At 35.4% G+C, this 13,938-nt stretch overlaps 1 protein-coding gene across 1 annotated transcript in view; it reads left to right on the plus strand.

The window, feature by feature from the left end:
- Positions 1-211: 211 nt before the first annotated feature.
- LOC143224257 (peroxidase-like) overlaps positions 212-13,938 on the plus strand; it is a 63,472-nt gene continuing 49,745 nt past the window's right edge. The window contains exon 1 of the mRNA XM_076452668.1: positions 212-628. Within this exon, the coding sequence (XP_076308783.1) occupies positions 585-628 (44 nt within the window). The 5' untranslated portion in view covers positions 212-584. The remainder of the gene's footprint in view (positions 629-13,938) is intronic.

Raw genomic sequence — 13,938 nt, forward strand, 5'->3', positions numbered from 1 at the left:
AAAATAATTGTGTTACGATAAAAGTAGGTCGATGTTAGTGACCATCACGAAATGCAAAAAAAAGAAATGGATGTTTATGGGGGTGGAGCTAAAAACTTGTAAACCAACTAATTAAGGCTGTTTTCTAGACCCAGGGTACAATGTTGTGTATGTATATATAAACTCACAACTTACGAAGACAAGTTATACGAATATATGTATTCTGATGATCTATATTTTCCTTCCTGTTGTTTCACCTGATAATCCACGAGGTGACGTTTAACAAAATTGTGTTTTATCTTTTAAGCATACGTATTACTGAGTGCTTTATAATACATTATGTTTTAATTCAAATTGCGATATTCCAGTAAACGATCCAAATCGCATTTTCTTCATTTCGTCCGAGTTATTGATTATTGCTGTAAACGTGTCAATATTTTATCAAAAAGACACTTTCGTAGAGCAGTCCTCTATTCGCTGTGTGACACCTTAGTGGACTATACTGGAAAGAAGACCTGTCTACAGAGAAACCCCTGTACGCCTTCACGTACACATCTATGACTTTAATATAAAAGCTTGAACAACTAGTCTAAATAAAATTCAAGATGGTGAACAATTTTGACGTGATACAGTTTGAGAAGATGTTCAGGTAAGCGCTGCTATCATTTTCTTTATCGTACAGACCTAATATTTCAACGAAAGCGTAAAGGATGCAAGAATACATCTTTCTTGTTAATTTGTTTTGCCAAACTTAATTTGTAATATAACATGTGTGGTCGAGCTGCAGTTTCTACCAATCATAGCTCGGATGTGAATGTTCTGATTTTATCAATAATTGTTCTACGACTGGTCAGGACTGCAATATGAACCGACACTAGTTCTACACATTGGAACGCGGCGAAACAGATTTACGATAATATTCTAGTAGTTTCCTTTCATGACGTTCGAATAAAAATAAGCATACAGAAGACAGCTAAAAGTAACAAATAATAGAAATTTAAGCTTGCACATGATAATATAAAGAAATATAGTACACCAGTAAAAAGTAATATACAAAGAAAATAGATGTTCTGGTTGAAATTTCGCGCAAAGCTACACGAGGGCTATCTGCGCTAGCCGTCCCTAATTTAGTAGTGTAAGACTAGAGGGAAGGCAGTTAGTCATCACCACCCACCGCCAACTCTTGGGCTACTCTTTTACCAACAAATAGTGGGATTGACCGTCACATTATAACACCCCTACGGCTGAAAAGGCGGGCATGTTTGGTGCGACGGCGATTCGAACCCATGACCCTCAGCTTACGAGTCGAACTCCTGAATCCATCTGGTCATGCCGGGCTGAAAGTGGATGTCAAACATTCCTTGTTCGTAGGTACTGACTGAGAGTTATTCGAACATAACTTTCATCTCAGTTCATTGTGTACTATACCATTTCTTGTCAGGTTATGTGTAACTTGCTTACGTGTATATCAAGCCATCAGAACCTTAACGTATCAGTTTACCTTTTGTTTGTTGGATTTTGTGTAAAGCTAGTCGAGGTCCATATGTGATAAACATCCGTAATTTTATAGTGAAAGCTTAAAGAGAAGGTGTCTAGTTAATACCACCCACTGCCAAATACTGGACTTTATCAAGGAATAGAACTGATCGTCATAAGTCAACGATAACATTGTTTTCAGTCACATGATATTTATACAACGCGTTAGATTAAGGCACTATCCTCTAGATCGGTATCTAACAGAACCATAACGTTTGGAGTTAATGTGTGGTCAAAATGGATCTCATGTGTTTAAGCACACTATTGTTTATTTATTATCACAACGTGTGTGTGTATATTCATATATATATATATATACTTAATATATCCTTGAGGTTAAAAAGAGGAAGCCATCGTTAAAGTAAGCCTGTCATCCAAGAGTGTGACAAAGTCTATGAGAAGCCCTGTCTTAAAACACGAGAGCTTAAGAAAAGTCCTGTCTCTTGCTGGCAATGGTGAGATATATATCAGCATTACTGACACAGCGTCAGATCAGGAAGTTGAGCGGTATACGGGAGGAAATCAAGACTGTGAAAGGGGATTAACTTCCTGCAAGGAGGATACATGAAGTATGCAGCATACAGTCCTCACCAGGAACCCTTCATGCCGGTGAAGTGGTATAATAATGCTTCAAATGGAAACCATGTTGGCAATGATGATGCAGGATGGCGTGGTAGCATTCCGTATATACCACGCTCGTCTGAATATACATGTTCTCCGGGCACTAAAGTTACTACAGCATCTCACTTCATCATGCATACAAACTAGCTTTCACTTATGAAACTTTCATGAAGAATTTAATGACAACAAAAATTGTTTCCCTGTATGCGTGTGTGTTATTGGCAAAATACTTCGCAATTATTTGAATGAGCGGAGTTTTAGCAAGCCAACCATATATGAAGTTGCAAAATATTTTGCTGTTATAACCTTTCCATAAATGAATATCTATTCTTTGATTATAAAATAATTAGTCAGTAAATGTACTTCATGAGGTATATCGTCAAATACAGATGAGATCTATTTTTAAGCCTAATTATCGCCTGCTGTTATTTCCTTTTAGATCAACTGTACTTGATTTTTTTTGTTTCTAGTTAAGCACGAAACTACACAGTGAGCTATCTTTGTTGTGCCTACCACAAGTATTGAAAGCCAATTTTTAGAGTTATGGGCTTACAGACTTGCCACTGAGCTATTGAGAGGGCGAGTGGTTTGATTTGGTTTGAATTTCACTCAAAGGTTACCTGCGCTAGCCGTCCCTGATTTAGCAGTGTAAGACGAGAGGGAAGGCAGCTAGTCACCACCAACCACCGCCAAATCTTCGACTATTCTTTTACCAACGAATAGTGGGATTAACCGTAACATTATAACGCCCCCACAGCTGAAATGGCGAGCATGTTTGGTGCGACGGGGATTCGAACCCGCGACTTTCAGATTACGAGTCGAACGCTTTAATCCACCTGGTCATGCCGGGTCGTTCTTGTAAAGAAAAATCCTTTTCGTCTTATCAACCTTCTTCGTCTTAATTATTAGAGCTTGTTTTCTCTAGCATTAATACATTGCTAGTGTTATTACAGTGGGCATGATTGTGCGTAGAAATCATTTGTAAATTTTATATAGTTAGTGTACATTAATTTTAGCAATTGTATAAAATCATAAACACTTAAAAAAACTGTTTTATCATATTTTTATCACTCTGTAGTTATCACATCAATCCAATGAACCAGATGGTAAAAGAGATGTAGGTTTTGTTTCAGTGTATTGTTTCTTATGGTAATTTTTTGTTATTACTTTAGTTCATGGTTCTGGTAGTAAGATACGATTGTCGTTTCTATCAAGCACCTATACTAGTAAACTACTGCCCAATTTAATGGTTCTGATGGTAAGCTATAGTTGTCACTCCAGTCCAGTAACTCTCTTGGTAAGCAGTAATGTCGCTTTCCTTCAGTAAGTTATCATTGTTATCTCAGTCCAATGTTTGTGGTGTTAAATTATAGTTGTTTTATCTGTTTAATGGTTCTGAACTACTTTATGTTGCAAACCTGGAATATTATACGCTAACTGGGCTCCATCATCCTGGGGTTTACAGAAGAGAATTCTATAAGATTTTGGGGGCTATATTAACCATTTCTGGACTGGATAGGTTTCATTGATATACATAATTTTTATTCTATTTTCATAGTATCAATACTTAACCCAACTGCATGAAAAGTTTTAACTAGTGTGGTTTCTTGATTAAACCTCATTAAAAGCATATAGAAACCCACGTTTAAGCAAGTGTAATTGCTTGCTTTTGGCGACTAAATTAACCTTTTTTTCTGGAAGATGCTAACACCAAATTGATTCAATTCAAGTGTTCATAAGGTAATATGGCAATGTTACTAACGATGAGATTCATGCAAATGCTTAGTTTTGCTATTATTCGGAGTTCGTGTTTTTTTTTAATAATTTATGTTGATAATAAAATTAACAAAAAATAGAAATCTAGGATTAAAAAAATCTTCGAGTTTGCAAACCCTTCACTGGGGGACAACAACAGTTATATTTTAGATATATATAGATGTTGATATCCACTGAAACAATTACGATTTATACTTACTACTTCGAGTGCCAGGGGTATTTTCAGTCCTAAGTTAATGTAGACATTGAAGGATGGAAATATGGTCATTTCTAGGAATTATTGCAAAGAAGAGTGAAGGGAAATAACGGTTTTGAGTGGATTTCAGGTGAATAACATTTCATTGTTATTGTTTTTGACATGGTTAGAGTACTGACGCGTCAAAGTGAGCAATGAAAACAGACGTATGACTGCTTTTAACACTTCAGAAGGATTGTGTGAATTTCACATCATGCTGTGAAAAATAATCCTGCCAATTTCGAGAAACTGATCGATTTCAAATTCAGAGAACTGCAATGTCTCTTTTTGTGTGGACAATATGTTAGTTATACTTGTCAAGCCACCAGTAAGAAACTGAGAGTTATTTTTTAGCTAATCAACATTGTAGAATTGAAATGGGAAATATTAAGTGTGTTAATGCATATAAAAATGGGATTTTTTCTGACATAAGGTAAACAAGGAGAGAATACCTATAGGTCCTGCTAATATGATATTGGTCAAGTCTTAGACCAGAAGTTTGAAGCTCTCTGAGTTTTGTATCACATTATTAATGGCTTAAAGACCACAACTGTCTAAACTAATTATGGCCTATACATACTTTAGATTGATACAAGGATATGTACAGGCATTCCAGTCCTGTAACATATGCTTTGGTAAAAGCATCAGGGTTAGGTTATATTCAGCAAGGTTGCCCGTTTATCCGGAATATTAATATAAATTATAACGGAATTAGAATGGTCATGATGCAAACACATTTTGGCATGAAGTGTGTACTCTGTATGTAAACTCTGAATACAACTGTGCATGAAAAAGAATAAACTGCTTATGGCCACTACATGTATGGTGAGAAGCTCAATACGTGAAAGGACTCTGTGTTGATGAATTACCTGGTGACTTACGCAAATCTGATAGATGTGAATGTATACATTGGATTTCAAATTTTCAAAAGTACAGCATTAACGTGCAAACAGTGAGATTTGTTTGCTAACTGAGAACTTGGTCGTTGCGTTTGTCAACTCTAAGTAGACTGACTGGAAAAATCCGTAAGAATATGCCATGATGGAATGCATGCAAATGAGGAACAATCAGATGAATGTTTACCATATAAGATACCTAAATTAGAAGTTCAGCTTTCAGTGCCTTACTGTCTAGTACAAATGTACCACCGTCTCCACAAGGATGTTTAGCTATAAGCTAAACAAGTTGATGCAAATAAATCGGTGCATCAATAGGTGGGTAAATTGGCACATTGGTGGTATGAAGAAATGGTTCATGCTTCTATGTCTACACTATGTTATACGATGGTTACTTTATTATTAAACACTTAGAATGACTTCTTGACACAAACGTGAAACCTCTGTTTCCTGAAATAGAGAGAGGATTTAATGTGGTTTTAATGTGGTGAAGGCCACTCGAGATGTACGCAATCAGTATTACTTTTTGTGACTTTTAACAATTATTAAACATTCTGATACACCAATAGGCTAAAATTACTTTACAGTCATTGCCCTCAGAGAACTCGGATAATGTTTCGTGATATACATTAATAGTGTGGTTGAATATGGTTTCTATTGCTACCATATTCATCCCATTGTAGTCAGTTATATTTTTTAACATGTTTAATGTGTGATATTGCGTATTTGTGCTAGTACGTGTACATATGTATTTGTTTACGTACGTTAATGATGTGCACGAATATGACGAAACAAAGCATGCAAATTATCATGTAAATGACTAATGTTGCTTAAACTTTAAGATATGCTATGTTTGTGTTTGATCTACATCGCACGATGTATGAAACGTTTTTTTTTTCCTGATGGCGGAAAATATATGTGGATCTTATTACTTTGCCCTGATAGAATGAACTGGTCTTTATTAATTTGTTACAGAGATAAACAAGCAATAAATTATCACGGCCCGGCATGGCCAGGTGGCTAGGGCTCTCGACTCGTAGTCTGAAGGTCACGGGTTCGAATCCTTATCGTACCAAACATGCTCGCCCTTTCAGCCGTGGGGGCATTATAATGTTCGGTAAATTCCACTATTCGTTGGTAAAATAGTAGCCCACGGTAGTTGGCGGTAGGTGGTGATGACTAGCTGCCTTCCCTATAGTCTTACACTGTTAAATTAAGACAGATAGCCCTTTTAGTTTTGCGTGAAATTCAAAAACAAACAAACAACAAAATATTTACCATTTAAAGTAATTTTGATCTAGAATTGAGTTCATTGTGAAGTGAGCCAGATACTTTCTTATTTTGATCTCTTCGAGTTATATTCAAACTTGTAATGGAAGCAAATTGCATGTGCAATGCACATGTTTGAATTCGCTTCTTAAAGCCAGGAAAGATGCTTAGTGTTGCAGAATCATGTTACAGTGAAAGACATAAGGACAATACTAACAGCTCCGCGTGTCCATTTGACCCGAAACTCTGCTATAACAACCATACTATGATAGGAAGCTGCATATGATTGTGAGTTTGTGATTATAATAGCCTGTAGTCATACATTGTAGGCAATAGTGTAGCATGGAAAGCGGCTAAAGAAGAGTGTGTTTTGAATCTTAACAAACCTGTTTGACCAGTACATTCACTGGTGTTAGAGAAATATTTCTTCAGGTAAAAGTATGTGAAGAAACCGAGTCTGGAGAAATGTCACATAATCCCTCTGAGAGGCCTCAAGCTCTTTTCCAAAACAAGATTTAATGCTGGTCAACCAGATCATCTATAATCCCATACCATTTACTGAACTTCTCACTATCAGAGATCACATTCATATGGCATCTTCGGTGATTAATTCTATTATGAAAACAATAAATCTTAATAAATGATCATCTCTTTTTTGTGACTAATACCTGCTTTTACTACCTGAGAAAACGTTACTCCTGAGGGAGTGACAGCCCAGCTCCAGATTAACAACAGAGGCATTTAGCCAAGACTCTACAGAATGATGGAACAAGGGCAAACTACATGATTGTAAAATTTCCCAACGAAACCATTATGCGCCTGTTTTTCAAACCTCAAATCATCAACATTTACTAATCAAAACATCTCTAGAGCTTTATTCACCAAACAAAAGGGTCATTTCACCAGTTATTAGTCAATGAAAATTACTTTGTGTCAGGAGATTAGGTGGTCATCAATACCTAGCAAGAACACCTCATCCTCAAATCCACGCAACTCTAAAGCAATCTGGGAGGAAGACCACAATAAAGATAAGTAAACCTAAAGGGCCCACCACCTCCAGGACTGAACCTATTATAGCAATGACACTGTACTATGTCGAAACAGGACTAGTTGTCATGGAGGCAGATCTCAATTATAACTTACTTCAAAGAATCCTAGGTGTCAGTACTGCCAAGTTCAAGTTTCAAGTTAGATGAAAGCCTGTAATTTGATGCAGTTGGATCTAGATGAGTGAAGGAAGATGACTGGCTATTGAGAACAGAAGTATTTAGAAAGTAAACAGTGAGCTCAAGAGAGAGGCATGTAGATGGAGAAGGAAGCCCTCCAGAAATTTTTAGCTGAGAATAAAACACCTTGAATAAATTTCTATAGTAATTGTGAAAGTGTTTACGTTGAAAATTGTATACATGTTTCTTTGATGTCTTGGATCGTTTTTGTACTTACGTGTGTAATTACTTCTCATCTATTATTATACAACTGCCTCATCTAGCTTAAAAGCTGAGTTTTATTTTGACTCATTATATTTTCCTGGTCATATTTTATTGTATTTCCAACTTGTATTATGCTACCTCTCGTTTACGTTTTATTGATTTTATTTTTTCCGCAGTTAGTTTTCTTTATTTCATACCTCCTAATTAAATGTATTTAAGTTTTCACTTATTATGATTGAATAACAATACTGCATTTTATGTTTTAATTAAGTTTCTTTGGTGCTTTTGTTTTGCTGTCTGGACTTCTTACATTTTTTCTTAAATGTGAACAATAAAATATTTCTATTGCATCTAACTCCGTTATGTTTGCTTTGTTTTTTTCCTGATTTTCTGTATCACGTATTTGATTTCAAAGTGTATTTTGAAATTTTAAGTTATGTAATGTATGCTTGAACTACAATACCAAGCCTGACTATGTTCATTTCAGTCCTGCGTTCCACTTTTGTCGAGTTTAATATGTTAGTATATAAAGCTTCTGTTATTTGTGCCTTATTATGTTCATTTCAGTTCTGCGTCAACTTCACTTATATTCGAATTAACACACATTTTGAGTAGTAAATTGTATTTCACTGTGTTTTAATTTTTAACTAAGTAACACTCATTTTATTTAACTTCACAATACTTTACTTAAACTGTAGTCCCCTGCTGTGAGAGAGTTAAGTCTACGAATTTACAACATTAACAATCAGCGATTCGATTCTTCTCCGTGGGCACAGCAGATATTCCAATGTGGATTTTCTATAAGAGAGCTCATGCTTAAGTTCTATTTTCTTTGGATTTAATTCCGATCTACATTTTTGCATTTGACGCTCTAATGTTAAATTTAGTTATGATTTTAATTACTGGAATATATGAATTTTAATTTTGTATTTATTTTACTTACCAATAATTAGCTTCTTTCTTATTTTTATCCTGCATTTCGAGTTTTATACCATTTCAATTACTTTCAATTATTCTTTAGTTTATTTGCAATTTTCTCAACCTTTCACTTGTTATTTTCGCTAATTTGAATTTATCACAAAGCTACACAATGGGCTATCTCTGCTCTGCCTACTATGAGTATTGAAACCCGGTTTTTAACGTTGTAAGTCCGCAGACATACTGCTCTACCATTAAGGGGCTGTTCTACCCTGTATAATGTATAAATGTCGTTATGTATTCTTTCTTAGTTTTATCATTCAGGAAAACTGGAGTTATAATAGTTAAGTTTTCTATTAATATTTAATGTTTACTATTTCAACTAATGACACAACCTTGACATAAGAAAGATGTATGATAATCAAAACTGGCAGCATTTGAACCTTTCATAACAAGTATAGAAGTGCATCTTTATTTAGGTAATGTTTACAAACATTTCTTGTATTTAGATGGCATCCTTTTCTACAGTATATAATCAGCTATATCTTGTGTTAACCTTTGCATCAGGCTGATTAGACACATGTATTATTCTAGAATTTTTGTGCTACTGTACTGCATTTTGTTGGCATGCAGAATATGTCTAAAACGTTTCCAAAGTTTTTCTGGTTGTTGTCCCCTAAAATCAAAATTCTTTAATTCAAAGCACTTATACAAATGAGAAACGAGTTACAAGTAGTTAGTTAAGAACAGAAGACATTAAGTTGTAAACAGAAGACAGTAAGTTGTAAACAGAAGACAGTAAGTTGTAAACTCAAACTTCTTGCATTTCTTCTTTTTCACTAGTCTGAGTCTAGTTTATTTTCTCCTTTTCTTAGTAGGGTTTATAATTTACCTCTTATAAATCATAGTAGATTAATACTACCCTTTTCTATAGTAACCTGGTGACTGTTCAACTAATTTAACGTTTAAATATCCAGCTTATTGGCTGGATAACTTGTTTGATTTTTGAATTTCTCGCAAAGCTACACGAGGGCTATATACGAAGCTGTTCCTAATTTAGTAGTGTAAGACTAGAGGGAATGCAGCTAGTCATCACCACTCACCGCCAACTCGTGGGCTACTCTTTTGCCAACGAATAGTGGAAATCACCGTCACATTATAACGCACCCACGGCCATAAGAGCGAACATGTTTGGTGTGACGGGAATTCGAATCCTCAATCTTCAAAATGCGAGTCGAATGCCTTAACCACCTGGCCATGCCGGGTGGCTGGATATGTTATTAATATTTCCTTCACAAATATTAAATTCACGTATTGGATAAATGCAAAAAAGTGAGTGCACTTGTTGCTGAGAATCTGGTTCTAAACTAATTCTCAACTATTCATAACTAATTTTTGATTAATCGTATTTGCACACACATAACGTAGAATAAAAAATTAAAAAGCGAAAACAGCCAGTGACTCTCGTCTTTTGTTCGTCACGCTAAACAAACAAATAATTCAACCAGAGTAGTAAAACAAGGTCATAAAGTCACACCACTATAGTTAGTGTTTCTAACTGTAGACTTCATGATTCAGACAAAAACAGCAACATTGCACGTAACAGCCAATCTTTCTTTTTACATACGAATTTAGGTATGTAGTATTATTTCCTATAATGAGATAACATAAAAAACTTTTAAAACGTGTATTATTCGTTTTTAAAAGTACTCTAGGTTTTCATTTTTTCTAAGATGAGTCAGAAATTAAACTTTTCTTCATATATAAGATTTCACACACCTTTATTACATTTTTTCAGTAGCTATTCAGTACCTGTTTCACCCAAGTATTTCTTCGAAAACAATAAATTCAGTAACCTAGATAATGTAAGACAAACAGCACTCCCTACTTGTCTAATACGTTAACCAGACAGAAAACGTAATAAGAGCTAATAACTATGCTGTAGGATGCTCGATAGCAACATATAAGCAAATGTTTGTTTTTTTTTTTCATTTGTGACTTCTAAACTTTGTCTGCAACAGAATACCGCCCATTTTACAGTATTCTTAATCAAACTATAACCTGATTAGAGGAGTGAAATTCAAACAGTGATCCATTTAAAATTCACTGCATTACAGAAATGCACACACTTTTTTTTTTCGAAACGTTACGAAAACTGAAGATTATTACATGCCAGCAAGTTTAACAACAAAGTTACAGTAATAGATCTTGATAACTTCTTTTATTTTAAGAGATCCTTCCATAGTATCAAGCACAGTGGAGTACGTAGGACTAAAGCTGTGGGTTAAATAAAAAACATCTTTTTTATTCGTCGTGTTCAGGTTTGGCAGCGATATTACAACTGATTTAGCCATGCTCTGTGATTGGGAGGCAAATTAGACAGCATTATTTGCTAAGAAGCAGGGTCAATTGCATAGTTTTGCGTGTGTTCTATGGTAAGATAGTGACCAGATTTTTGTCTAAAAAATCTTTGATTACTGAAAACCTACCTGAATTGCCTTAAGGGAACTAAGAAGCTTGTAATCGTATAAAAAAACTTTTTCGTTTATGATTTTACAAATTATGTTTATAAGTATTTGGTTAAAGAGTCTGAAACCTGAGACTGAAATTAATATTTCTGAAGTCAAGTGAACTTAGTAGTTGAAAAAAATGATTATATTAGGACTTGTCCTACGTTAATGTGTGTGGGTAGTTTTGAATAGCTTCAGGTTTGATAATTTTTGTTTGAACTGACTTTGCAAGAACTTTCCGAGTCACTTATTTTAACATCACAGTATCTAAGCTGTAATTTGTGGGGATCATACTCTCAAGATACAAACATGAGCATCACGTGTCTCTACCTTGGACTCTGTGAAACAGGTTTTCAGTGCCCGTTATGTGATGTTGATTTCGCTTTATGTTTAACAGAGGAACTACATAATTATGTAATATTCAGTTTGATATGGTTTCTTTCACAATAGGAAATAATTCGACATCAAGACAAATATTTTGGTACAGTTAAATGTTGCGGGAACTGTGGATGTGGCAACACCATTCCCTCTTGTAATACAGGGTGCTAGTTTTATTAAAATGTTTTGACACAACAGTAATAACCGAATAGGTGGTTTCTATTCTATACAGGGTTTGGAGTTTTGTTCAATGGTTGTTAATTAAGCTTGAAAGATGATGCCCTCAAGAATGTGATTTCAAAGCCCCAACGTTGTTTCTCATTTGTTATTTTAGTTTTAGCGTATTACATAGTTGAATAACGCTGAACCATTCTATATATAAAAGTACTAGCGAACTCTTGGGCCTATGGTCCACATTTACAGGGCCTCTATAATACAAGTTTAATGCTTGAACTACCATTTTTCACTTTTTCAGTTTAATGATCGTAAGGAAAATTTGGCTTTTTTTAACCAAGTTACGAACGGTAATTAAATTGGCTTACTTATTTACGTACTCTACAATACCAAATTTGGTGTTCGCTTTCGGGGAATCGCCGTAAAGGTTTTCGTGGAATATCCAGGTTCAGGGTTGAATGAGAGACTTCAGAGCCAAGACTATTCGTTTGTCACTACGTAAAAGTTGGTGACTCCAACAGTTAAAAAGAAGGGATACCCAGAAAAACCCCAAGGAGTGGCACAAAAGAAATAAACGGTTAAGTCAGGGACTACCTAAGCCTCAGTGTGTTTGTTCCTGCCCCCCGCTAATACAGCTGTACGTTTCCGGATTTACAACGCTAAAATCAGAGGTTCGATTCCCCTCGGTGGGCTAAGCAAATAGCCCGATGTGGCTTTGCTATAAAAAGTGTTTGTCCCTAATTTTGAAATACTCCAAATATTTTTTAAATAAATAACAGTGTGTATGTGTGTGCTTTTCTTATAGCAAAGCCACATCGGGCTATCTGCTCAGCCCACCGAGGAGAATCGAACCCCTAATTTTAGCGTTGTAAATCGGGAGACATACCGCTGTACTAGCGGGGGGCGATAAATATCACAAGTACACATTTCGAAATAATTAATTTTTGATTATATATTTCGTACTCTATGAATAACATGACATTAGGCAATAATAATACAACTAATAATTCTACAGATGTTTCGGTTGTGATGAACCAACAACAAAAGCAAACAGTTAATGCTCTTAAGGTTACGAACGCCACCTCTTAATGATACATGTAATGTAAAAACATCTAATAGAAGTACGTCCTAAAACTCTTTACATTTAGATCGACATTATTTATTTATTTATTTTTGGGTAACTTTATATGTACATATAATAACGAGAGAGGATAGCCAGTCAGTAGCGCCTACCGCCACAAGGGTTTCGTCTTTCACCTCTTTGAACTGAATAAAGGGATAGGTTTTCATTTTTATGACGTTATCATAAATAAAAGCGCGTCATCACATCTCGAACCTTGAATCTGTCAATCAGAAGCCACACCTAGCTCACAGATCGTTTCAAATTGTGCGTTTGACCCCCTATAGTGTCCTATATGCTCGTTTTTTAAACGTAAAAACAAGAGTGTAATTCTTAACGTTTTCCGTAAAAAAAAAGGCATTTCACATTTTTGTGGCACCGGATAATTACCAAAATTATTTCACTTTTATATTTTGTTCACTTATGCATTAATAAAAGAGACCCATTGCAGATGCTTTGAAGCACAAAGCGATAGTGTGACTAAAGGTTTTATTTTAGGTTTACTTAGTATTAAAACAAATATTTTCTCCCTTAAAATAGATCTTCCTTGAGATACTTCCTTTTTCACTCAGTCTGAATATGCCTTGCAGTTTGTTTGCTTTGAATTTCGCGCAAAGCTACTCGAGGACTATCTGCGCTAGCCGTCCCTAATTTAGCAGTGTAAGACTAGAGGGAACGCAGCTAGTCATCACCACCCACCGCTATCTCTTGGGCTACTTTTTTACCAACGAATAGTGGGATTGATCGTCACATTGTAACGCCCCCGAGGCTGGAAGGGCGAGCATGTTTGGTGCGACCGGGATTCGAACCCGCAACCCTCAGATTACGAGTCGAACGCCACCTAGCCATGCCGAGCCATATGCATTGTAGCTGCGTACAGTGTAGTTCGACTTCATTTATTTTCTTCTCTTTGCATCCTTCTAGACGTAACATTATCGCGACTATAAAACTTTGACCTACCACTAGGTCGTGTATGCGTATTGTGAACTTGTAGCGCTGCACGATTTTAACGTTATTATTTGAGTCTTATTACTTTTATTCCTTTACCAGTAAAAGGAAAATTTCATGTTAGATTTCAGCTTGTGAGTATGAAAAT

The sequence above is a fragment of the Tachypleus tridentatus genome, chromosome 8 (genome assembly GCF_004210375.1).
Source record: "Tachypleus tridentatus isolate NWPU-2018 chromosome 8, ASM421037v1, whole genome shotgun sequence".
Classification (NCBI taxonomy): Eukaryota; Metazoa; Arthropoda; class Merostomata; order Xiphosura; family Limulidae; genus Tachypleus; species Tachypleus tridentatus.